This window comes from Symphalangus syndactylus, chromosome 6 (genome assembly GCF_028878055.3).
Source record: "Symphalangus syndactylus isolate Jambi chromosome 6, NHGRI_mSymSyn1-v2.1_pri, whole genome shotgun sequence".
Lineage (NCBI taxonomy): Eukaryota > Metazoa > Chordata > Mammalia > Primates > Hylobatidae > Symphalangus > Symphalangus syndactylus.
Window position 1 is genome coordinate 76,208,822 of NC_072428.2, and position 27,976 is coordinate 76,236,797.

General features: G+C 35.6%; 1 protein-coding gene and 1 long non-coding RNA gene across 6 annotated transcripts in view; one reads left to right on the plus strand and one right to left on the minus strand.

Moving 5' to 3' along the window:
- Window positions 1-1,386: 1,386 nt before the first annotated feature.
- NAALAD2 (N-acetylated alpha-linked acidic dipeptidase 2) overlaps window positions 1,387-27,976 on the plus strand; it is a 101,610-nt gene continuing 75,020 nt past the window's right edge. For 3 of the 5 annotated variants that reach the window (XR_010121541.1, XM_055283241.2, XM_055283242.2), the window contains exons 1-8: window positions 1,388-1,517; window positions 2,240-2,351; window positions 15,055-15,241; window positions 16,735-16,836; window positions 18,208-18,333; window positions 20,010-20,196; window positions 24,736-24,829; window positions 25,824-25,922. Coding sequence is in view for 4 of the 5 variants with exons in the window: in XM_055283241.2 (XP_055139216.1) it covers window positions 1,436-1,517; window positions 2,240-2,351; window positions 15,055-15,241; window positions 16,735-16,836; window positions 18,208-18,333; window positions 20,010-20,196; window positions 24,736-24,829; window positions 25,824-25,922 (989 nt within the window). In the remaining variant the exon portion in view is untranslated. Of the gene's footprint in view, window positions 1,518-2,239; window positions 2,352-15,054; window positions 15,242-16,734; window positions 16,837-18,207; window positions 18,334-20,009; window positions 20,197-24,735; window positions 24,830-25,823; window positions 25,923-27,976 lie in introns of all 5 variants that reach the window. The other 2 variants (XM_063642027.1, XM_055283240.2) reach the window with 2 other exon arrangements.
- LOC129484756 (uncharacterized) lies at window positions 1,452-27,603 on the minus strand. The gene is made up of 3 exons (XR_008658513.2): window positions 27,490-27,603; window positions 25,637-25,706; window positions 1,452-1,563 (listed from the first exon to the last, which is right to left on the minus strand). It is a non-coding gene; the product is annotated as an uncharacterized lncRNA (long non-coding RNA).

Below are 27,976 nucleotides of genomic sequence, written 5' to 3' on the forward strand. Positions count from 1 at the left end.
TGCAGGCTATTTACAATGGCCACTATTTTGCAAACCTACCTTTAAAGAGAAATGCTTTATGAATGTAGTATGGGCAGGACAGGGGCCATTGTTAATGTAGGGGTTAATGGAAAGCTTCCCCTTCACCCTCTGAAGTTTTGCTGGAAAATCAACTCATAAAAGGCAGACTATTAGAAAAAAAAAGGCTTACAAATTTATTGAATAAGATAGCATAAGGGAATCGTAGTAGAATGATTACCCAATAACCAATGAGGTACAGATGATAATATACCCATCTTTTTAGAGGAAAGGAAGATGGGAATGTGTGAATAATTTTAGGAGGGTAGTCAATGAATTTTAGGGGAGTTCAATGGGCTTGAAGAATATACAATGGCCTGGGACAAAATCTGTTGGCCCTACAGGGCAGACAATGGTTTGTGACAGAAGTCTGCCAGCTGTTTTGACAGACTGCAGTCCTTCTTCCTGAGGTATTAATTCGGTTAATGAAAACTCAGGAAAGAAACTGCTTTTTTCTTTGTTTGTTTGTTTTTTTCCTTTAGTAGTTCTGGACTTTAGGCAGATAAGGGAACTTTAGAGAACAGCTTTATTCTGTGCTGTGGGAGAGACAAAGGATTGAGAGAGAGGAGCTGGAAGAGAGGGGTATGGTAAGAGAGACCCTCTGGTTTCTTCGGTTTAGCATGTCAAACACCATATTTTGAGAAATTGGTGTCTGAGCTTCAGCATTAAGAACTTACTCTCAGTAACTACTGGCAGTGCAAGGTCCTTTCAATGATTACTTTTACTAATGTGAACCTAAAACATTCCAATGAGGTAGGTAAAAAACCTCAGTTAAATGGGTGGAAACGGAATTACAGAAATATGGAGTTTTGTTTAAGTAAAGGGGAACAAAAGAACGCAATCCCATCGATTTTGATGCTGACAGTGATTGAGGTATTCGTGGTGTTAACAGCTTTAACAGCGGAGCACCCAGGACCGGAAATTCTTTCCGAGTTTGACGAGTGAGAAATTACAGCAGAGAATCTGGAAGAAGAATAACGAATAGATCAGGCAAAGCAATACTTAAATTCACTTCTGAGCCGAAATTGGGCATTTTGGGGGATGGGCGTGGCAAGCAGCAGTTGAGTTCTTTAGGAAATAATTAGGGACATTTTCAGCAGCTCCCGCCACCTACTACGTCCGGGTTACTGCGGGATCCACAGAATGGAAGTTGTCCGCCAACAGGAAGAATGCCTCCTCCCTCTGCAGGGCTTCCTTTCCCCCATCGAGGGCCCCTGGGGACCACAGGTCCCCAGCGGGTAGGGCGGAGGCGTGGCCTTGCGAAGGTCAGCGGAGGCCACCCAGTGCTCACAGCCTCCCGCCAGCGCGCTCTGTGTTTCTCTGCAGCCCCGAAGCTCGCCAATGTAGCAGGCGCCCCAAGCTCAGTCCTCAAGAAGCCATGGCGAAGTCCAGGGGCCGTCTGTACCTTTGGATGTGCTTGGCTGCTGCGCTGGCATCTTTCCTGGTGGGATTTATGGTGGGTAAGTGAACGAAACACTCTCTCCTGACTCCGGGGCTCGTGATTCTCTGCAGAGATAAAAGGAGAAATCCTGGAGCTGGAAGGGATTGGGCTGTGCGCTAGCCCTGGCCGGCTGGGCTAGATAAGATAAACTCTGCAAATTTCAGCACAACTAGAAACCAGATGGAATGTATTTTAGGCTTCCTAATAGACAAAGTGTACTTGAAATTCAAATTTATTAAATGTTCCCTGAGTTCACTAAAGACAACCTACAGCTGTCACTATCTGCAGGGATGAAAAAAAATCGTTTTATTTCCAAGCAACATTAGTGAGTTAAAACTTTCAACTAATACGGGCAGCACTAAAAACAAAGCAAAACGAAACGAAACAAAACAAAACAAAACCCTGCTCTATATGTAAATAAATATTTGTGGAATGTTCCCTGTGTGTCAGGGACTAGATATCCAGTGAAGAACAAAAAAAGCCATGCCTTCATGCATAACGTGAGAAAATGAAAGAGCTTCTCTTAAATAAAACTCCTTTTAAGCATCTCAAAGTTATATTACATATCAGAATTTATAGGTTTTCTGCATTTAATATGAACATTATTTTTTAAAGCTCACCATGATCTATTTGTCAGATAAAGGCTTTTTGGGGGGAAGGAGAGAGGGGTGGCTTCTAGTTTTAATAAAGTCGAAGTGATTTTGTGTATATGTGTGCATGTTTGTGTATTTTTTTCCTCAGGCTGGTTTATTAAGCCTCTCAAAGAAACAACCACTTCTGTGCCCTATCATCAAAGTATACGGTGGGAACTGCTATCTGAAATGAAAGCTGAAAACATCAAATCATTTCTTCGGTAAGTTTATTTACGTATTTGATCTTAAAAATCATGTTTAAAATATCACAGTGAGAAGCATATTATACCTGGTTATATGCATGAGGACAGTCTTCTCTGTGTGAAATAACATATTAGTCATCAACTTATTATTATTTTTTTTAATGTCTCTATGCCACTCTTGGGGTGAAATCTGTTACAATGTTATAAAAGTAGGTGTTTCTTCCCTAACTTTATCTAACAAAAAGTATCTGGTTGGCTTACTGAGAGATGTTTCAACTTCATGTAACTTTGGATCTAACCAAATGTTATTCTTTGTTCCTCAGTGCCTGGGATTTAATCAGCAATTTTTTTTAGATACCATATTCTGTCAGGGAAAGTTAGATGCTGGTTGACTACGTGATTTAGTGATCAAAGTGTTTGATTCTGTCTGCCAAAGTTAAACCTTTATCCCATCTTGCAGGTATAAATTTGTTGTTTACAAATAAGACAAAATGAAACCAAAAAGAATCATTTCCATTCCTCCAGCTTCTAACCATGAAAAACAGTGGAAATTGGCGGAGTGATCATAAACTCCTTAAGAACAATGGCCATGGTATTTATTTCTGTATTCAGACTCTTTCAAATGGGTGTTAATTTTTGAAATCAGCTTTAGTGAAGTATAATTTACATAAAATAAACTGCATCCCTATAAAGCCTACAATTTGAGAGTTATGACAGATGTATGCTATACTGAACAAACCACTTCCTCTATCACGCTACAAAAATATTCCATTATGCCCTTTGCAGTTTATTCCCCATCCCCCTCCATCTCTGGCACTAGGCAATCACTAATCAATTTTATATCACTGGAGATTCATTTGCATTTTCTAGAATCTTATTTAAATGGAATCGTATAGTATATGCTGTTTTGTATCTAGCTTCTCTTACTCAGAATAATGATTTTGAGATTCATCTAGATTGTTGCATGTATTAGTAGTTCATTATTTTTATTGCGGACTAGAATTCCATTGTGTGGATATACTGCAATGCATAGCTGATGGAAATTTGGGTTGATTATAGTTTTTGGCTATTGTGAATAAAGCTGCTATGAACAGATGTTTACAAATCTTTCTGTGGATATGTGGTTTATTTCTCTTGAAATGGTTGAGTTTGATGATAAGCATAAGTTTAACTTTTTAAGAAAATGCCTAAGATAAGTGAAAAGTGGTTGCATCATTTTGCATTTCTACCTCAAAATAAGGAAATCAGTATTCCAAAGAGGTATATGCATTCTGATGTTTACCACAGCAGTATTCACAATAGCCAAGATACCGAATCAACCTGATGATCAACTTCCATCAACAAATATTATGGTGTATATACAGGATAGATTATTACTCAGCATAAAGAAGAAAGAAATCCTATCATTTGTAGCAACATGAATGGAACTAAATGTCATTATATTAAGTGAAATAAGCCAGGCACAGAAATACACATATTGCATGATCTAACTCATATGTGGGAGCTAAAAAAAATTGATCTCATGGAGATAGAGAATAGAATGATGGTTACCAGAAACTGGAAGGGTAGTGAGGAGGGTGGACGATACTGAGGGGTTGGTTCAATGGGCACAAAAATAGAGTTAGATAGAAGGAATAAGATCTAGTATTACATAGCACAATAGGGCAACTATAGTTAACAATAATTTATTGTATGTTTCAAAATAACTAGAGTGGATTTGAAATGCTCCGAACTCAAAGAAATGATAAATGTTTGAGGTGATAGATATCCTAACTACTCTGATTTGATCATTACTTATTGTATGCTTCTATCAAGATATCACATATACCCTATAAATGTGTACAAGTAGTAGGTAGCCATAAAATTTAAAAATGAAGAAATAATTTTAGAAGTCTATTAACGGCTTTGGCTTATTTTGTATTTAGATATAAGTTGTTTTCCCCTGTGGAGTTTTTTGTTTGTTTGTTGTTGTTGTTGTTGTTGTTGTTGCTGTTGTTGTTTTGAGACAGAGTCTCACTCCATCACCCAGGCTGGAGTACAGTGTTGCGATCTTAGCTCACTGCAACCTCCATGTCCTAGGCTCAAGGGATTCTCCCACCTCAGCCTCCTGAGTAGCTGGGACTACAGACATGCATCACCACACCCAGCTAATTTTTTTTATTTTTGTTTATTTGTTTATTTTTTGTTGTTGTTTTTGTTGTTGGTAGCGACAGGGTCTCATTATTTTGCCCAGGCTGGTCTTGAACTCGTGAGCTCAAGTGACATACCCACTTCACCCTCCCACCGTGCTAGGATTACAAGCATAAGCCACCATCCTCAACCCCCCTATGGAGTTTTTAGAGTTCTTTATATAGAGTTGACTCTTGAATAATGTGGGCATAGGGTGCTGACCCCCCATGCAGTCAAACATCCACACATAAATTTTAACTCCCCCAAAACTTAACTATTAATAGCCTACTAGTGACCTTAGCAATAACATAGACAATTAACATGTATTTTGTATATGTATTATATGCTGTATTCTTACAATAAAGTAAGTTAGAGAAAAGAAAATGATTTTTAAAAAATCATAAGAGAAAAAGCATTTACTATTCAGTAAGTGAATGTAGATTTTCATAAAGGCCTTCATCCAGTGTTCACATTGAGTAGGCTGAGGAGGGGGAGGAAGAGGAGGGGTTGGTCTTGCTGTCTCAAGGATGGCAGAGGCAGAGAAGGTAGAGAAGGGGGGGTCAGGAAAGGCAGTCACATTCTGTTTAATTCTTAGACATCATGCCTGTTTTTTACTTTTTCTTTTCTCTAAAAATATTTTTATACACTACCAGTTCTTCTTCCACCATTTGCTTTAGTTTTAGTGCCTGTATCATAGAAAAGACCGTGTTGTAAAAGAAGTCAAAAGCAGTCTTGAATAATGGAAACCCTCCTGCCAGATTGTCTAATATCATCTTGTTTTCTGACATTCCTTCTTCTGTGTCTTCTTTCTCATCATCTGGTACTGGTTTAGAAGTATTCTTCTCCATCAAATCGTCTTCTGTTAATTTTTCTGGTGTTTACTACCTTTTGAATTTTTCCAAGATTACTATCATGAAACCCTTCATCACTCAACCTTTTTTTTTTTTTCCATATTCACAATCTCTTTCATGATTACCTTGTTTGGCTCTGTCATCAATCCTGTGAAGTCATGTCAACATCTGCACACAGTTTTCTTTAGCAGGAATTTGTTGTGTTGGGCTTGATGGCTTTCACAGTATTTTCTATAACAATGATGGCATCTTCAGTGGTGTAATTTTTTTCAGAATTTCATGAAGTTATGTCAGGGTTCTCTTCTGTAGTATTGACAATCCTTTCCATAGAGTGCAGTGAGCCTTAAAATTGTTATTATGACCCCTTGATCTAGGGGGCAAATTAGAGAGATGTGTTTGGGGGCAAGTAGACTACTTGATCTCAGGGTTTCTGGGTAGCCAGAGGTGTCTTCCAATACCAAAAGAATTTTAAAAGGCAATCCCTTCCTGGCAAGGTATTTCATGACTGCAGGAATAAAGTATGGGTGGAATCAATCTAGAACATTGGTTTCTGTTGTCCAGGCCTTCTTGTTGTACAACCAAAAGACTGAAAGCTGCTGTTTATCTTTTCCCTTCAAGGCTTGGGGGTTAGCAGCTTCATAGATAAGGGCAGCCCTTATCATAAACCCAAGTGCATTTGCACAAAACAGTAGAATTCGCCTATCCCTTCCTGCCTTAAATCTCAGTGCTTACATCTCTTCCTTACTCATAAATATCCTTTGTAGCATCCCCCTCCGCCCCCAGGATAGGGCATTTTCATTTGCATTGAAAAACCTTTTCAGGCAGATATCCTTTCTCCTCAGTAATTTTCTTAATGTCATCTGAAGACTTGTCCACTGCCTCTTGGTGAGCAGAAGCTGCTCCTCCTGTTATCTTGACAGGTTAAAAGTTAAGGCACATATACACCATGGAATACTATGCAGCCATAAAAAATGATGAGTTCGTGTCCCTTCTAGGGACATGGATGAAACTGGAAACCATCATTCTCAGTAAACTATCGCAAGGACAAAAAACCAAACACCGCATGTTCTCACTCATAGGTGGGAATTGAACAATGAGAACTCATGGACACAGGAAGGGGAACATCATGCTCCGGGGACTGTTGTGGGGTGGGGGGAGGGGGGAGGGACAGCATTAGGAGATACACCTAATGCTAAATGACGAGTTAATGGGTGCAGGAAATCAACATGGCACATGGATACATATGTAACAAACCTGCACATTGTGCACATGTACCCTAAAACCCTAAAGTATAATAAAAATAAAAAAAAATAAAAAAATAAAATAAAATAAAAAAAGTTAAACTTCTTTCTAAATTTATCAAAACATCTTTTGCAGGCATACTGTTCTCCACCTTTACCTTCCTTTTGCTTTAAATCATCATAGAATGAATTTGCTTTTTCTCAAATCACATTAATTAGAGTCTATAGATATGCCTTTCTTATAGCAATCCTACACCCACATAAAAGCTACATTTTCAATACAAGAAAGAAAGGTAATTTGCAAAAGAACAAGGTTTTCACACTTGTTGGCATAGCTGCCATGACAGCTTCACAAATTTTTCCTTTTTTTTTTTTTTTAACAATAGTCCTTATGCTGGATTTATCTTGAAAATTGAGGGCAATCACAGCTGCACACCTCAGTCTATGGTATACCAAGCAATTCACCTTTTTCTTATGATGTATCATTAGTGGCACTTTGTATGGATCCCATGGTGTTATTCAAGGTTTACAGTATTGTACTAAACACGGTGAGAACTACATGAGAACCATGGGAGATCATTTTTCAAACTGCCATAAGCAATTTACTGGAGAAACAAACTGTTCACATAGTGATGATTAGGGAGATGGTTAGTATCACACAGTGGTTTAAGCAGATAGTCATCGCACAAGCTCACTGCAAGAGCAATAAGCTGTTGCTACAAATGTATTCCTGCAGTACACAATGTATTACAGTTAATTTTACATAATTATGATTTTATATTGTATTTTTATGTTTGTTTACAGTTCTCTAGACTGCAAATGGCACCATGTAGTCTGTAAGTGTATGCATATATTTTGAAACAATTTAACTTTTTATAATAGATTCATGTTATTTTAAAACAGTAAATGATAAAATACTTTTACATGTACTTCATGCATTCATGACAAACCTCTTCTTTTTTTTAATATTTCTAGGCTATGTGGTTCATTTATGAGTTTTTTTTTTAAATTGCTGCAAATCTCAAAAAAATTTTCCAATATATTTATTGAAAAAAATTCATATATAAGTGGACCCATTCTGTTCAAACCTATGTTTCAAGGGTCAACTTTATTCTAGATGTAAGTCTTTTGTTGGAAATGCAGTGAACAAATATTTTTTTCCAGTCTGTAATTTGTCTATTTGCCCACCCTCATTTGCAGATCAGAAGTTAAAACCTTATTTTGATGAGGTGTAATTTATCAATTTTTCTCTTTTTGGATCATGCTTTTGGGTTCATATCTAAGAACTCTTTGATCTGGACTTTGATCAATTTTGTCTTCTTTTTTCCCCCAAAGATTTATAATTTACCTTTTACGTTAAACTTTCTGACCTATTTTGAGTTATTTTGTGCATAAAGATGTAAGGTTTAGGTTGAGTTTATTCTTTTGCTTGAGAATGTCCAATTGCTCTATCACCATTTATTAAAATGTTATCCTTCTTTCATTTAATTGCTTTTGCACCTTTGTTAAAAATTGGTTGGGCATATTTGTGTGAGTCTAATTCTAGATTCTCTCTTTTGTAGAGACAGAGTCTTATTCTGTTTCTGGGTTTTATATTCTGCTCTATTTATCCAGTACCGTACTGTCCTGATTATTAAAGTGATATAGTAGATTTTAACAAAACATAGAATGATTTCTCTTACCTTATTTTGTAAACTATTATTGTAGCTATACTATATCCCTTTTCATTTAAAATATATAATAAACACATATTTGTCTAAAAAACTATTTGTGGAGCTTTGCTAGGAGTTGCATTAATCCTATAGAGCTATTTGGGAATTCTTGACATTTTCGCTGCGTCCAGTCTATTACATGAACATGGTATGTTTCCAATTGTAGATCATCTTTCTTTTATCAGCATTTTGTAATTTGCATTAAGCAGATGCTTTATATGCTTTGTTAGATTTGCATCTTTCATTTTCTTTGGAGCAAATGCAAATTATATTGTTTTAATTTCAATTTCCACATACTCTGTTGTTAGCATATAGAAATACTGTTGTGTTTGTGTATTGATGTTGCATCCTGTGGCCTTGCTGAACTCTAAGAAGGTTTTGTTTGTTTGTTTGTTTGTTTTGGTTTTGGGGGAGTGTTCTGAGACAGAGTCTTGCCATATTTCCCAGGCTGGTTTCAAACTCCTGGGGTTAAGTGATCCTCCCACCTAGGCCTCCCAGAGTTCTGGGATGACAAATGTGAGCCACTGGACTTGGCTGGAAGGTGGGAAAGAGCTTGGTTTGTTTGTTTGGTTTGGTTTGTTTCTTGTAGATTCATTGAAATTTTCTACGTAGACAATAACGTCATCTTCAAAAAGGGAATGTTTCATTTCTTTTTTCTTTCTAACCTGTATGCCTTTTACTTTTTTAAGAAAAATTGCCTCTTTGTGCTGACTGGAACCTCTATTACTCTGTTGAAGAAGAGTTGTAACAATGGACATTCTTTTCTTTTTTCTAATCTTAAGGAGAATGGTTTAGTTTCACCGTTAAGTATGATGTAGCTGTCGGTATTTTGTTGATGCTCTTTGTCAAGTTAAGAAACCTCCCCTCTATTCCAAGACTGCTGAGGGTTTTTATCATGAATGGGTGTTGAATTTTGTCAAGTGCTTTTTCTGTATCAATTCATATGATCATATGATTTTTCTTTTTTAGCTGGTTGGTAGGGTAATTCCTTTATTTCTTTACTAATTTGGGAGAGGGTCAAATTTAATCCAGAGGTATGTTATAGTTTTCTCCACAAATGCGAAATTGTCTATTTGTCCCATTAATTTGGTCAGTTTTTGCTCTATGTATTCTGAGGCTCATTCATTAGGCATATACACATGGATGTTATGTCTTCAAAACAGAATGACCTTTTATTTTATGAAATGTGCTTAGTTATCTTTAGTAATAATCTTTTTAAGTCTATTTTATTTCGTTTGAATGCAGTCATGTCAGCCTTCTAATACTTATGTTTATATAGGATGTCTTCTTCCATCTACTTACTTTTAACTATCACTTTAATTAGAAATAAAATGTACCCTCTATAGAGAGAACACAGTTGTTATTTGCTGTTTTATCCATTTTTGTAATCTTAATTTAAGTATGCCCTCTGTGGGCTGCATATAATAGATATTTGCTTTTTTATCCACTCTGGTAACCTCTGCCTTGTGAGTATTTAGTCCATTAACATATAATATAGTTATTGATTGATATAATTAAACTTAAGTCTGCCACTTTATGGTTTGTTTTCTGTTTCCTTTCTGTACTTTTACTCATTTTCGGACTTTTTGATAGTGGGGAAAATATATGAAATTTTATTTTATTTCAATTTATCTTTTGGCTATACCTCTTTGGCTATACTTTTTAGTGGATACTCTAAAAGTTATATTATACATCTATAATGTTTCACTGTATTCTTAAATTTACTACTGTGTCACTTAATATATAATGGAGAAACTCACATTTCTGTATATCCATTTACTCTCTCCCCCACCATCCTTTATAAAGTAGCTGTCATATGTATCATACATACATGAAAGATAAACCTAAAAAATGCTATATTAATGTTATATTTTTTCTTTGAACATGTATATGTATTGTAAACCAGTTAAAGTTAAAATTAGTATTTCATGTTTCTTAGATATTTATCATCTTTGCTGCTTTTCATTTGTTTCTGTTGATTTAGGTTGCCCTGTGCTATTTCTGTTGAGTCTGAATAACTTCCTTAAGTATTTCCTGTAATGTGGAGTCTGATGGTGACAAATTCTTAGTTTTTCTTCATCCATAAAATTATTAACTTCAACTTTGTTCTCCAAACATATTTTTCCTGGATATAGAATTCTGGGTAGACTCCGCTAATACACATGAATTTTCTAGAACTTTAAATGTTTCACTGTCTTCTAGCTGCTATGTTATCTGATGAGAAGTTTACAGTCATTAAATCATGTAACATGTATCATTTTCGTCTTTGATTTTTGGCAGTTTTACTATGTGTCTAGGCATAGTTTTCTTTAAATTTAGCCTGTTCAGGCTCTCTGAGCTTCCTGACAATGGAAATTTATGTCTTCCATTAATTTAGAAAGGTCTTGTTTACTATTTCTTAAAATATCTTTCTGCACCATTCTTTCTCTTCTTTTCTTCTAATACTCCAGTTAAACCCTACAGACAGATATACCGAGTGAAGTACATACACTACAGTTAACAGAAAATCCCTGACTTATGATGGTTTGATTTAGAATTTTTCAACTTTATGATGGATTTATCAGGGTATTAAATGCATTTTCAATTTAGTAATATTTTTGACTTTCAATGGGTTTATAGGGATAACCTCACCATAAGTTGAGTAATATCTCTATTTTCTACCTGTCTGTGCTGTTGATGAGATCACAAGGTTCCATGTTAGTGTCTGTGGATGAACTTGAGTGAGCTATTGTAATGAGGAATAAATCAGCTATAATGTTCTTATTAAATTTCAGCTTATGTATTATCAAGGCACATCAGATATCAAGAGGTTAGTTCAAAATGTCTGTTGTGAGGTGATTTTTTGATGATACAGGAAAAGAATAAGTAGGAAGGAACATCACTTGAAGAGAGACTCAGTCTATATATAGCTCATGCAATGGAGTAGAATGGCAGAGGTTTTTTTTTTCTTTTTTTCTTTTTTTTCTTTTTTGACAGTCTTACCCTGTTGCCCAGACTGGAGTGCAGTGGCACAATCTCGGCTCACTGCAACCTCCATCTCCCAGGTTGAAGCAATTCTCCTGCCTCAGCCTCCTGAGTAGCTGTGATTACAGGCTCCCACCACCACACGTGGCTAGTTTTTGTACTTTTAGTAGAGACGGGGTTTGCCATGTTGACCAGGCTGGTCTCAGGTGATCCACCCACCTCGGCCTCCCAAATGCTGGGATTACAGGTGTGAGCCACCACGCCCAGCTGTGAATGTATTATCAAGTGAGACAGAGTGCTTACATTTAAATTTGCTTAACTTAAAAGGCCAGGTAAGATGTTAACACTATTGAACTGTTTGCATTGCATCATCAAGTGTCCAAAAGAAAGCTCCTGGAAAATGACAATGAGGTATCAGAACTAAAATATGGTGATGCTCTTGATTAAAGATTAACATTTTCTGTTTATATTATTAGTATTATGCTTTAGTGTATAATATGCATAAGTTGATAAACAATCTTTCAATGGTTTTCATGATGATTAAATATCTTGTTGGTTTTGTTTTTTCTTTCTTTTGCATCCAACCACATACAAAAATTACACACCAAGAATGATGACAAGAACAGGGATAGAGGGAAATACACCATATTAGGGGCCCCCAACTTTAATGAATGAAGAGGCATGACTCAAAGTTTTGTAGATGACAGTACATACCTAGAAGGTGTAGTGGGTGATGACTTTTGTTGTAAGCTTCAAAAAAGCTGTTAGTTTGGAAAGAAGAAAAAAGAGACATATTTGAAACAGCCAGTGGAGAGTAAGAAGGCCTCCTAGCTGAACTTTAGCCATGAGATATATGGGGTCATGGAAAATAAAACAGCCTGCAGGTGAGCAGGGTCCTCAGAGGAAACCCGTTAAGATAAGGAGGTTGGCTGGGCACGTTGGCTCACGCCTGTAATCCCTGCACTTTGGGAGGCCAAGGACAGTGGATCACCTGAGGTCAGGAATTCAAAACCAGCCTGTCCAACATAATGAAACCGTACCTCTACTAAAAATACAAAAAATTAGCTGGGCATGGTGGCATGCACCTGTAATCCCAGCTACTCAGGAGGCTGAGGCAGGAGAATCGCTTGAACCTGGGAGGCGGAGGTTGCAGTAAGCTGAGATTGTACCATTGCACTCCAGCCTGGGCAACAAGAGCAAAACTCCATCAAAAAAAAAAAAAAAAAGAAAGAAAAAGAAAAGAAAAGAAAGACAAGGAGGTCAAGGAAACATTCAGAGAAGGTGCTGAAGATATAAGCGAATTGTTGATTGCAGAGCTAAAGGGTTAATGAACACAGCAGAAGAGTTTAGAAGGCAAAGGAGGGCTTCAAGATTGAGTTAAAGGGCTTAAATGTGGGAACAATTGTATTTCTCCCAGCCACTTTCTTATTAACAGAGCCTCAACTGTGAGTGTTCTCCCTCTCCCAGAAGGGTATGTGTTCAGTAAAGGTTACCTTCCTCCCAGCCCAGGAATCTCTTGATTAGTCCATAAGCCAATCATTATCCTCCCTCTGGCAATGATTGATTTGAGAAGGGGTAAATGACCCTATTTTGCCTAATGAAATGGGAGAAAAACTTAGCTAAGACCTTCTACAAAAATGTTCCTTTGTTAAACACAAAAGAAGGAATAGTTGTTCTAGTTTGTACTTGTTTCTCCTGAAGTTACTGGGTGAATATGTATGCCTGGAGCAGTAATGCCCATCTTGGGACCATATGGAGAAACCCTGATATAAAATAAAGGATGTTATACCTTCCTACTCTTTTTCTGTACTTCTCTATTTCATTTCAGGGGGGTTCTTGGAAAGATGGGAGGCAAAAAAGTTCATAGCTAATCCTCCCTCCTAATTTAAGGAAATATATATATTTTTTCCTAATTGCAAGAATTATATCTGCTCTATGTAGAAACAAAAATAATGAATTGTATAAAGTAGAAATTAAATATCTCTAGCCGTTTTGCTTTTTTATTCCTATACATATAAAATAACTTCTCTCTGAACACATTTGTACTTTTAAAAAATAAATATAGTAAGAAATTAAACATCTGATACCTTCAGTTTTCATTTTCTGATTTAGAGAAGGACATCTTCTCAGAGAAGATGACGCTTGAAGAGTCCTTATGGATGATTATAGTTTGCAGATGAGAAAGGAGAGTGATTAGAAGTGGTGATAGAGGGAGATTCAGGTAGATGGGACAATATTTTTGGCTAAGACATTGTGCAAAGGCTAAAAGGTATTAAAGATCATAATCATTTTATGAGAAAAATAAGTATACTCAGTGACACAGAGTAGAGGAGTTTATAAGAGAGTGATGTGGAATTAATCTGAAAAGACAGAAGAGAGGATCTAACCTAAAAGTGCTTTAGATGCCTTGTTGGAGTGTGAACTTTCTAACGCAGGGTACAGTGAGTTGTAGAAGAATTTTAAGCACATGGATAATAACAGCAGATGAATTATTTAGAAACATCATTATTTCTCAGGATCAGATAACTACAATTTTGGATTCCAGTTCCAGCATTTATTAGCTGTAAAATTATGAGTAGATTATTCAGCCACTCTGTCAGTGTCCTCATTTGCCAAATGGGGATGATGGAAGAAGGATTGTGATGATTAAATGAGAAAACACATGTGAAAGTGAATGTAGAGTGCTTGTCATACAACAGGTTTTCAATACATGTTAATTTCCTTCTACTGCTGTATATTTTGTGGCTGTTGTCTGGTTAACTAAAAAAAAATTTAAAAAGGGTTTATTTTTGTTCTACTGATGATGGGTGACTTTAATTTTTTTGTGTTTTTTTGTTTTTTTGTGTGTGTGACATTGTCTTACTCCGTCACCCATGCTGGAGTGCATTGGCACGATCTCGGCTCACTGCAACCTCTGCCTCCCAGATTCAAGCAATTCTCCTGCCTCAGTCTCCCAAGTAGCTGGGATTACAAGTGCTTGCCATGATGCCTGGCTAATTTTTTGTATTTTTGGTAGAGATGGGGTTTCACCATGTTGGCTGGGCTGGTCTCAAACTCCTGAACTCAGTTGATCCACCCTCCTTGGCCTCCCAAAGTGCTGGGATTACAGGTGTGAGCCACCACGCCAGCCAGGGACTTTAAAAATATTACCCCAAGTAAAATAAATCTCACTAAGAACTATGTTTGTGAGGTCACTTAAATGTTACAACTAATTTACATCCAGAACCAAGAGAACGCTGCCCAAATTAAATTCAGCAAGCCTGCACTTTTTGGGTAAAAGGCAAGAACTAAGCACTAGGGGATATGAAAAATAAAAATACATGGACTTTGACATCAGTGAGATAAATAAGCAACTGCATACATGCTACAATCAACAGTAGAAATATATAAGTTAAACGTGGAAGTGCCCAAGTGGTCCCTGCGAGATATTAAGATCTAATTTTTTTTCCAAAATGTCTCTGTTCCCTGACAAGCAGCAAAAAGGAACATTATTGGTATAGAAGTATGACATTCTTCCAGGCTGTCTTCTCATATCTGAGTCTTTGCTGATTGTGTCTGCCATGGAATGTGTTCTTTTCTGAGGAAGCGTAATATGAAAACTGCAGTTGTACACAAATAACTTAAAAATTGGCCTTTCTAGAAACTGGTAGCATTGTTTCTTTTATCTGTCATATAGGAATGACAACTTAATGCCCAAAGCATAAGTAGTGCATTTAGAATAGTTTTTAGGCACATCGTCTGAGCATAGTCTTTAACGCCCTCTTATATTTTATTTCCATTGTAGTTCTTTTACAAAGCTTCCTCATCTGGCAGGAACAGAACAAAATTTCTTGCTTGCCAAGAAAATTCAAACCCAGTGGAAGGAATTTGGACTAGATTCACCCAAGTTGGTTCATTATGATGTCCTCTTATCTTACCCCGATGAGACAAATGCCAACTATATATCGATTGTGGATGGACATGAAACTGAGGTATGTGAAATTGTTGGTACCTTTTATATTTTGCAATCCGACCATTTTACGTGGATTGTAATGTAGGGTCAAGTAAAAGTAGAAATTTGTTAATAGTGAATTATTCAGTATCCACTATGTGTTCAACATGGTGTTAAGTCCTGAGGCCAGAATGAGACTAGGACATGGTTCCTTTGCCTAAGTAAGTTGAGGGAGACAATGGAATACTTCAGACTTCAAATTAGTATGGTAAGTGCTATGAAGATTATGATTAGAGTTCATTATTTACCCAGAAAAGTGTCACTCAGCCCAGCCTGGGAATTAGACAATGTTTCCTGAAGTCTTGACATGTGAGTCATGAAAGGACGTAAGGAGTTAACCATGTGACAAAATAGGATAAGAGAGTTCTCAACAAAAGACAAAATATTGGCAAAGGCTTGGAGGCATATACTAGCTTAGTATTATTGGGAGAATGTAATGATTTTCTGTATTTCAAAAGTGTAAAATACAAAATGGGCCATGATATGAGATAAACCAGTAAATGTGTTCTGGGAACAGATCATAGAAGGGCGTATATGCTGTCCTAAGAAGCTTAAACTTCAGCTTCAGTTCATGGGCGCCAATGACAAGTCCTGAGCAGGGGAAGGATGTGGCTAGAGGGGCATTATAGATAGACAAGGTCCTCTGTAGATTACACCTAGGCTAAGCAACGGGTTAAAGTTGTTGTGTTAAGACAATAGTCCAGGTAAAAGATAATAAAGTTTTAGGATGTTAGTAGGAATGAGGAAGAGGGATGGATTTCAGAAATAGTAAGGAAATGTATTAGCAGGACTTGATTAGTGATTGACTTGGGGAAGGAGGGGAAGATAGAGTTGAGGATGACTCCGCGACTGTCTGGTGTGAGTGGCTAATGACTGAAGCTATTAATAGAGGTAGGAAATGCAGATCAAAAGCAGTCCCAGGGTGAGAGATGATAAATTTGAATTTTAACATGTTGAGTTTGGACATCCAGGATGAAATAACCACCAAACATTTAAATATATGAATTTGAAAATGTAAGTATCATAAGCATATTAGCTATTGGTAAAATTCTGATACTTAATGAAGTCTCGCAGTGAGGGAGTACAGAGGCAAGCAATGGGCTGGGGATGAAACATGGGGAAATATTATTTAAATACAGATGAAAGAAAAGGAACCCACCAAGGAAGCTGAATAGGCACAGTCAAAAAAAGAGGATCACCAAAGTGCCACCTTTGAAGCTCTGCTGTTACACTTTATAAGGAAACTTTTGGTTACCTGAGATTGCATGCATTTATAAAAGTTTCTATTATTAGGAAGACAGTAATAATGATAAGGCTCTTTCTCATTGTTGTCAGTGTAATTTATCTATTTAATTATATAACCTAGTTCCAGGATGCTTAATCTGAAGTATATACTTGAAGGCAAAATGAATTATATCTTAATAATAATCTGGAATTTTTCTCTCTAACTTGACATATTTTAATTCTTGCTAGATTTTCAAAACATCATACCTCGAACCACCACCAGATGGCTATGAGAATGTTACAAATATTGTGCCACCATATAATGCTTTCTCAGCCCAAGGCATGCCAGAGGTAAAATGAAATATATTTGTAATCCAAGTCTTTAAATGGTTCTTTTGCTATGTAAAATCTGTGTAGAGGACTAAAACCAAGGAAATTACGTGAATCATTCATGCTGGTTCATTGTTTGATATTCAGTACTATGAAAACCTCATCCCTCAAATTAAAAAAATTATAATAAAATAAAATGGAAAACAACACCAGACAGAGAAAAAAGAAACAGAACAAATACATTAAAAACTGACCCTGCTGAAGGAGTTGCCACTCTCTGAAATAACAAACTGCTGAACATGCCTTTCAGTGAGGCAGTAGGTGTTTTTTTGTTTGTTTTTGTTTTTGTTTTGTTTTATTTTTTTGAGACAGAGTTTCGCTCTTGTCACTCAGTCTGGAGTGCAGTGGCACAGCCTCGGCTCACTGCAACCTCCGCCTCCCAGGTTCAGGCAATTCTCTTGCCTCAGCCTCCCGCGTAGCTAGGACCACAGGTGCATGCCGCCACATCCTTCTAATTTTGTATTTTTTTTGGTGGAGACGGGGTTTCTCTGTGTTGGTCAGGCTAGTCTCGAACTCCCGACCTCAGGTGATCTGCTCACCTCGGCCTCCCAAAGTGCTGGGATTACAGGCGTGAGCCACCGCTTCCGCCCAGCAGTAGGTGTTTTTACAAGCTTCTTTCCATTTTTCATAATTTGAATATTTTATGGATTCATAGATAGGATTTTATAGATCATACCATAGAGGTTCTTAAATTAATGCAATGGTTGGAAATTAAATAAATATAGTTAGGATTTTTAAAATGACATTTATTTACTCTATTCCCTGTGGCTTTGTATACACTGATAATTTCTTCAACACAGGACATGCTGTTAGATATGTCTGGCTGGGTGCGGTGGCTCACACCTGTAATCCCAGCACTTCAAGAGGTTGAGGCAGGCAGATCTTTGGAGGTCAGGAGTTCAAGCCCAAACTGGCCAACATGGTGAAACCCCATCTCTACTGTTAAAAAATACAAAAATTATGTGGGCGTGGTGGCACATGTCTGTAATCACAGCTACTCTGGCGGCTGAGGCAGAACCACTTGAGCTCAGAAGGTGGAGGAGGTTGCAATGAGCCGAGGGAGTGCTACTGCACTCCAGCCTGGGTGACAGTGAAATTCTGTCTCAAAAATAATAAATAAATAAATAACTCTTATCCACTGTCATTTTTTAAACCTTTTCAGGATTTTAAAAGATTCTCTAATGACTTCTGCATAATTACCGTGGGTCTGTTTATTATTCCCCAAATAAAGAAAGGAAACACTTTTGATGATGTAGTATTGTGAAGCAAACTTATTTTTCGTTTTTTTTCTTTAATTTTAGCAGTATTATATATATTTTCTTTTCCCTGTAGGGAGATCTTGTATATGTGAACTATGCTCGCACTGAAGACTTTTTCAAACTAGAAAGAGAGATGGGCATCAACTGTACTGGGAAGATTGTTATTGCAAGATATGGAAAAATCTTCAGAGGAAATAAAGTACAGTATTATCTGTTTTTCTACAAAGAATGAGAGGATATATATATTCTGTAAATGTAAATGACTAACTTGCTTCTCTGTTTCCAAATTGCTTTCAAACATTTCTTTTTTTTTTTTTCCTATTTGCCATGGATACACGGAAACTCATGTTTTTATGTTTTCTCACATACCTGGAAAAGAAAATTATTTTTAATCATTTTTATTACAAAAGTAATATTTGCTTTTAGAAATTTAATTGAAGGAAATTTATATAAAGTAAAAAATGAAAAGCTCCTCTGCATTACCCACTTCATTATTCAGATATAATCAATCTTAATAGCTTTTTTCAAACCTAATTCTGTGAAATATAAATACATCTGTCCCTATATGCCCATTTTACATATATTTATTTATTTACTTTTACATTGTATAAGACTTTATTTTTTTTTCATTCAGCCATGACTCATATTTTTCATGTCCACACGTTGAGAGTTATGTAATACATTGGTTAAGAGTATAGAACCCTAGATCCATTATCACTTGGGTTCTGGTCTAGTCTGGCTCCTATTCTTTCTAGATCTTTTACTGTGAGCATGTTACTTCTCTGTTGCAAAGTTTCCTCATATATAAAATGCGAATGCCCGGGGCACCAATCTCATAGAGCCCTTATTGAATGACTTTGTTTGAAAGCACTTAGGATAGTGGCTGGTACTTAGTAATTTCTATATAACTGCTTATTAATTACCTCGCTATTTTAAATGATGGCATCATATTTCACAGAATTGATAAGCCATTTATTTAACCATTCCACTACTGACGATGTTTGTCTTATCTTGAATTTGTTACTATTACAAATAATTTAATTGTGAACATCTTTGTCCGTATATGCTTCAGAAATGTGTGTGAAGATTATTGTAGTATAGATTCATAGAAATTAAATGGCTAAATAATAGTGTATATTCTTTCAAAATTTTGATAGACATCATCAATTTTCCTTCAAAAAGTTGTGACAGATTGTACTCTTAGTGATATAACAGGGTGTTCTCTAAATATTGGAATGCATTTTTATGAATCAAGACTGTTATCCATCTTCTGCTACAGTACTTTTGGTGAAGAAGAATTTAGTATCTCACAGGGTATATTTTCCTATTCTTGGCCAGTTTGGATTGTTAGATGTTTACAAAAACCCTGGGCTGTTTTTCACAAATATGACTGCTCTGCATACAATTTTAAATCAGTTTAGTTCCATAAATGTTTGTAGAATGCTTACTCTATGATGTGCAAGATTTTACAGGGCAGTAGTTTAAAATTAAGAAGACATGGTCCACGTTTTCAAAAACACCCTCAGCCTAATAGGAGAGATAGACATTTAAAAGATATTTTAATACATTAAGAGCTATCCTATAATATAGAAAATATAGAACTACAAAGAAGGGACATTAATTCTACAGTTGCAGGTTGTAATAGGAATGTTTCACAGAAGAAATGATAACTCGTTTAGAATTCCGTGGAATCATGGAAGTCTGTTAGGTCTAACAGGTGGGAAATTGTGTTCAAAGCCAAGAGAACTGAATGTGTAATTGTATGGTAAAAGGCAGTGTCTAAATATCCTTCCATTATTAAATTAATGTCTTTCTTATATGAATAAGTCAACCATTTGCCGTATCTGCATTATGAATTGCACATTGCCCCTGCAGGTTAAAAATGCCATGTTAGCAGGGGCCATAGGAATCATCTTGTACTCAGATCCAGCTGACTACTTTGCTCCTGAGGTACAGCCATATCCCAAAGGATGGAATCTTCCTGGAACTGCAGCCCAGAGAGGAAATGTGTTAAATTTGAATGGTGCTGGTGACCCACTCACTCCAGGCTATCCAGCAAAAGGTAAGGGATGAGTCTATCAGTCCACCAATTTTGCAAAGATACTCCTTGCCCTTTTAGAAGGAATACAAGCAACCATGTTCACAATAATATTAAACTAAAATTGAGTACACTTATATCATTTTGGATTACTGCTGCTAGGAATTTTAAAACATTTGCTCTTGTATTATTTTAGTTTTAAATTTTCATGAGATGTCGGCATGGGGAGTAAACATTCAGTTCATACTCTCCTTCTTCCTTTATTAGAGTTCAGAAATGCTGATCCTCATACCTAAAGCAATGCTCCTTTTAACAAATGACAATTTAGGTTTGCTGAGTTACCAATGGATTGTATCCTTCTTTATATCATACATTTCTTTTTTTAAAAAAATGAGTTTTTGTGTTATTTAAAACATAAAATTGGAAGTTTTACATATGTGAAATGATCTCTACAATCAAAATAATGAACATACCCATTATCTCAAAAAAGCTTCCTCTCGTTTCTTTATATTCCCACCCTCCCAACTCTTCCTTCCCACTTCATCCAATCCCTAGACAACCATTCATCTTGCTTTCTGCTGTCAGCATGATTATTTTGAGATCTATCCATGTTGGCATATTTGTCAATAGTTTTTCTTTCTTTTTCTAAGTAGTATTCCCTTGAATGGCTATACCACAGTTTATTCCCTTACTTGTAGATGGACATTTGGATTGCTTTCAGTGTGGGGGCTATTACAGATAAAGGTGTGATGAACAGTTGTTGTACAAGACCTTGTATGTATATGTTCTTTTATTTCTCTTTGGGAAATATTTGGAAGTGAAATGCCTGAATATTATGGTTAGTTGGATATTTAACTTTTACAGAAATTTTAAAATTGTTTTTTGAAGTTGTTTCACTTTATATTTCAACAGCAATGTATGAGTGTTCTATTTGCTATGTCCTCACCAACATTTAGTATGTCAGTCTTTTCAATTCTACATTCTAACAGATGTGTATGACTTTCAGGTTACAACTCTTCTATTTTTCAAAACGTTGTGTCTAATTTTGGTCCTTTCCATGTGAGTTTTAGAACTAATTTACAATTTCCACCAAAAAGCCTCCTGGGAGTTTGATTGAGATTGAATGAAATCTAGAAATCAATTTGGGGAGAATTGGCAATATTTGGGAGAATTGAATTAACAATATTGAATTTTCTGATCCATAAATAAAATATAACTTTGCATTCTTTAATTTCTTTCAGCAGAGTTTTATAGTTTCACCATATGGATCACGCATACCTTTTGTCAGATTTATCCACAAACATTTCATAGTTTTATGCTATTGTAAAGTTTGATTTCCAATTTTTCATTACTAGGAAATGAAAACATTCTATTTCTAGAAGAAATACATTGGTCTTGTATCCTGCAAACTTGTTAAACCCATCGATTCTGCTAGGTTTTTGTAGCTTCTATCAGCATTTTTACATACATGATTATGTCATCTGCAAATGAAGATAATTTTATTTCTTGGTTTTCAATCTACATGCCCTTCCTTCCTCTCTCTCTCTCTCTCTCTCTTTCTCTTTGTCTCTTTCTTCTTTTTGCCTTATTGTACTGGCTAGACCCTCCAGGACATTTTTTTTCTTTCTTTTTTTTCATATACATTTTATAGAAGTACTCCAGTACAATGTTGAATAGAAGTTGTTACAACAGACATACTTGCTTTTTATTTCTGTTCCAACAGGGAAAGTATCCAGTCTTTCTCTGTTAAATATTATGTTAGCTCTAGGTTTTTTATAGATTCCTTTTGTCACAATGAGGAAGTTTTCTTCTATCTCAATATACGGGGTGTTTTTATTAGAAATATATATTGGATGTTGCCAAATGTTTTTTCTGTGCACATAGAGATGATCAGATGTTATTATTTACTTTTGTTAAATTATATTATGTTTTTAATGTTAATCCAACCCTGTCATCCTAAAATAAATCCCATTTGGTGACAATGTATTATCCTTTTATATATTGTTGAATTTTTGATATATTTTTCTTAAGAATGTTTCTGGCTATGGTCATAAGGGATGTTAACCTGTAGATTTAGTTTCTTGTAATATCTTTGTGTCATTTGGTATCAGAGAAATGCTGGCCTCTTAGAATGAGTTGGGAACCATTTCATCTTCACTTTTTTGCAAGAGTTTATAAAGAATGGGTTCAATGTTGTCTATAAATATTTGGTAGAATTCTCCAGGGATCTATCTGGGCCTGAAGTGTTTTAGGTAGAACTGTTTTTCACTACAAATTGAATTTCATATATATATATATATATATATATATATATACATATATATATATATATATACATATATATATATATATATATATATGTAATCTATTCTCAAGTGAGCCGTGGTAGTTTGCATTGTTTCAAAGATTTTTGTCCATTTCATCTAACTTGTTGAATTTATGAGCATAGAGTGGTTTATAATATTTTCTTACTATTCTTCTGTCTGCAGGTACTAGAGTGATATTCTCTCCTTTATTCCTGATGTTAGCAATTTAGTCATTTCTCCTTTTGTCCTGATCTGTCTTGTTGGAAGTTTATTAGTTTTATTGATCTCAGATAACTAGCTTTGGGTTTCACTGATTATCTTTACTATTATTTTTGTTCCCTATTTCTTTTTTTAAATTTAAATAGAGACAGCTCTTGCTATGCTACCCAGGCCAGTCTCAAACTCCTTGACTCAAGCAATCCTCCTGCCTTGGCCTCCCAAAGTGCTGGGATTACACGCATGAGCCATCAGGAACCCAGCCAGTTTCTATTTCTTAGATTTCTGCTGTGATATTTATCATGTCCTTTCTCCTGCTTATTTTGGCCTTTATTTGTTCTTTTTCTAGTTTCTGAAAGTGGAATCTGATGTCATTTGTCAGAAACTTAACTTTTTTTCTAAGATGGATTATTTAGTGCTATACCTCTCCCTATAAGCACTACTTTAGCTGTATCCTACACATTTTAATATATTGTGGTTTTATTTTATTTTAGAGACAAGATTCCACTCTCACCCTGTCTGTCACCCAGGCTGGAGTGCAGTGGTCCAACCATAGGTCACTGTAACTGCAAACTCCCAGGCTCAAGTGATTCTCCTGCCCCAGCCTCCCAAGTAGCTGGAACTATAGGCATGTGCCACCATGCCCAGCTAATTTTTTAAAATGTTTACTTTTAGAGATGGGTCTTGTCCTGTTGCCTAGGCTGAGTGTTTTTATTTTTATTTGGTTCCAAATACTTTCTGATTTCCCTTTTCATTTCTACTTTGACCCATGGTTTATTTATAAATGTGTTATTTAATTTTAAAATATTTGAGGATGTTCTAGGTATCTTTCTAATATTGATTTCTAATTTAATTCCACTGAGGTCAGAGAACATACTGAGAATTTACTGAGACATGTTTTATGGCCCAGAATATGGTCTCTCTAATATATATTCTATATGCACTTGAAAAGAATGTATATTCTGTTTTTGGTTGGAGTATTCTATAAATGTCAATTAGGTCAAATTAGTTAATAGTGTTATGAAAGTCATATATACTTACTGATTTACTATCTAATTATATTGTTAAAATTTTGTTTCAGCAGTCAATTATCTCATGAAGCTACTTACATAATAAAAATCTCATGATAAAGCTATTATTTTACATGTTTTATTATTTTTAAAGTATTTCATTTCATAAAATAAGGTGAATAAAAAATAAGGTGTTTCAGGCATGAAGGCAAATTTGGTCCCTTTAACCCTATCTTGGCTGAAAGTCACAGTTCCAATGAGGTTTTAAGGCTGGCAATACTTTTCAATCTTCCTTGAATGATATTACTATTTGAAAAAGATGTTTCTCATTTATTCCCAAGATTGCATATGTTCTCTTGGGTTTTTTCCAATTATTTATAGTTTCAGAATCTGGGACATATTTTCTAAGCATCTGGTTAATAATGTTTCTCTAAGAAATATTCAAGAGATCCTTGAGGAAATAAAATATTCTTGTAAAGGTCAAGAAAATTATGTGAAATGTCAAAACAAATTTGGAAAACTGTCATCTCTATAATTAACATTACCTTAAAATGTAAATGATTTATTAAATAAGATGTATTAGGTAAAACAATTGCCTGACTTTTGGGGAACTTTTTTTTTTTTTTTTTTGAGACAGAGTCTTGCTCTGTCACCAGGCTGGAGTGCAGTGGCGTGATCTTGGCTCACTGCAACCTCTGCCTCCTGGGTTCAAGCAATTCTTCTGCCTCAGCCTCCCAAGTAGCTGGGACTACAGGCACGTGCCACCACGCCCAGCTAATTTTTGTATTTTTAGTAGAGATGGGGTTTCACCATGTTGGCCAGGATGGTCTCTATCTCTTGACCTCACGATCTGCCCACCTCGGCCTCCCAAAGTGCTGGGATTACAGGTGTGAGCCACCGTGCCTGGCCAAGAACTTTTAATTTTGGCATAATTGCAAATTGGCAAATCTGCAACGGTAATGCAAAAAATCCCTGTATATCTCTTGCTCAGATTTTTAAATTGTTTTCATTTTATACATTTGGTTTTTTAGAATACACTTTCAGACTTGATGTTGAAGAAGGAGTGGGAATCCCCCAAATACCTGTACATCCCATTGGATATAATGATGCAGAAATATTATTACGGTATAGTTTTCGTGTTGGATATGAGATTAAGATATTTTGCACTAGGTGTCTATTTTCTCATTGAAAACCAATATGGCATTCTTATGTTAAACACGTAGTTTTATAACTAAATAACTCCTGAAATAGGAATAACAGAGTATACTATCTTTTTATTTCATAAAAGTAGTCATTTTAGTGACTAAGAAATAAAAATCAAATATCGCTGTGTTTGCTACAAATGAAATTCTCAAATACAAAGCTATGTCCTAAGATAATTCTGATTTGAGATTTTTCAAGCAACTGAATTTTCATAGGTATTCATTAGATATTTATATTCAACGTCTAGTATAAGAATATGACAATGCCCCCCACTTACTAGAGGTATGACCTTGGATCAGTTGCTTAAACTTTCTCCGGCTCAGTTTCTTTATTTGTAAGATGAGTCTAGTAACTGTTTCTCCTTGATAGGGTTATTATGAGATCATATGTGTAAAATACTTAGCACCGTATTTAGAATATAGTAAACAATTATTGTATTCTATAACTGATATTTCTTTACATATCCCCCAACTCCCATTTTTAAATGCCTGTATGAGTATTACAACTTGATAATTGTGGGTGCCTACTATGTAATCAGCAGCTTTTTTACAAATACATTTCTTCTCCTTAATGCAGTCATTAATTCCCTATATTTAGGATATCTTGGATTCAGTAAGTCCCCACATAAATAATTAAGGTCAAAAATAAGGAGATAGACTTCCCATTTCCCATCATGACTTTATTTTTTCTCTTTGCTCTCATCACTAACATATTATGTACTTTACTTACTGATTTCAGTATGGCTCTCTCGCTAGGAAATGAGCTCCACAAAGGGCGGGCTTTTTGACAGTACCTGGCACTTAGTAAATGACAAATATTTGTTATATATATGAATGAAATATTGTCGTCAAACTTTAAAATTTCTCCTTAGAAATTGTGGTAGCCTTTTTCTGTCACTTTCATTTTATTTTGTCAGCTACTTAGGAGGAATTGCTCTACCAGATAAGAGTTGGAAGGGAGCCCTTAATGTGAGTTATAGTATCGGACCTGGCTTTACAGGGAGTGATTCTTTCAGGTAATTTTGCATTACTTTAATAGTCTGAAAAAGTTTTATATTTTTAATGGAAACATGTCAAGATAACTGTTCTGCTAGGGATATTTTGCTTATCTCTTTTTCTCTTTCTAAACAACCATTTTACATTACTTAAGAAGTACTTACAAATGAGATATTGAATTATTTCACTAGTAACATCACAATATTAGTTTCACAGAATCTCAAAAATTAATATATTTGAATATAGGTTTAACATTTCAAAGATTTTTCAAAATTCCTTCTTCAACTATTTTTTAAGATAGTTTTTCAAATAACTTTCAAAATGATATACATGTGAAAAACTAAGTGAAGGTGCTGGGCACGGTGGCTCACACCTGGAATCCCAGCATTTGGGAGGCCGAGGCGAGCGGATCACCTGAGGTTGGGAGTTCAAGACAAGCCTGGCCAACATGGAGAGATCCCGTTTCTACTAAAAATACAAAAATTAGCCATTCATGGTGGTGCATGCCTGTAATCCCAGCTACTTGGGAGGCTGAGGCAGAAGAATCGCTTGAACCCAGGAGGTGGAGGTTGCAGTGAGCCGAGATCGCGCCATTGCACTTGAGCCTGGGCAACAAGACTGAAACTCCATCTAAAAAAAAAAAAAAAAAGAAAGAAAAACTAGGTGAAGTTAAGGGAGAAGTAAAGATGAAGAGAGAAGGGGGCAAACATTTATAGATCACTTACTGTGTGGGTTAAATGAGTTTAAATGGATAAATCACATAGCTACTATAAGACTATAAGGCTCAATAGAATTAATATTACAATTATTATTGTTATTAATACATGATAACACTCTTCTAGAAGAGATGTGATCAAAAATTGTGTGTTTATTGAGCTTAGTCTTACAGAAAGAGTAAAAGTTTACCACTGGGTCAAGGGAGGCAAGAAATGCCAGCTAGAGAAATCAGCTTGTACAGAGTAGTTGAGCAGCGTGGCATGATTGGAACTTCAAGAAGTTTGATTTGCCTGAAATGTGATGGGAGAGAGAAATGTAACACTGATAAATCAGAGTGCATATAGCTGTTTTTATTAAACCAAAATTATTAAATCATTCTTCTTTGCTAACAATTTACCCTTAACTACGTGAGTTTGGACTCTCAGAATATTTTTTAGTTTCTGTAGGATTTCTTGTATTACAGAAATTTTAAAGTATTAGAAGTTCAATTTCCTTGTTTTATAATAAGTTTATAAATGTTTGATTTATATGTGTTTATAATTAAATCCGAACAGTGCTCTTTTAATTTAAGAGACTTTATTATCTAATTTGTGTATGCCCTCCAGAGAAAGGAAAATGTAACTTACTCAATGAAACGTAAAGCCCTTTCTGATTTACAAACATAAACATACAGACAGAGAAAACATATAACTTCAGTTCTACAATTTTAGTCACAATTAAAGAGTAAACTCAAAAACATAAACATTCTTAGGTCTAGATATAAAATAGCCGTGCTCATTCACTGTGAGCATAGAATTCTCTATTGGTTAGAACTCAGAGTGGACAAATAAACAACAACAAAACTAAAAACTAGATTCTCTCATATCTCACCTCACAGAGATCTTGAAAATCCATTAATCCATTTACAGATATTATCAAATGACAAGACATAAAGGCCAACTCCAAATCATTGCTGCCACCAATGAGGAATAACTTAATCTGCCCTAAGCAAAGCAGAAACATAAAACACAACATCAGTAGAGAAAAAATAAAGCTAGAGATACAGAGTATCAGCAAAGTTAAATTTCTACTGTTGTTTAGAAGTTACATGTGAGAGCCAAAAGAAGATACGAAGAATTGGTTTAAGCTGCCCATACCTGGTTCTGCAAAGTGAATCCATTTTACCTCAAAGTGGAACCTCCAAAAATCTTCCACAGTGAGGAAAGGAACACAAACCTTCACTAGACAGATTGTGCATTTCAGTGGATTTGAATTATTTGCATTACTATCATGTTTCTACAAGTTAACTTCTCTTTATAGAGCTGTAAAACAGTCTAGTTAAGGACACTGACAGGTAAAGTTGACCATAATGGATGAA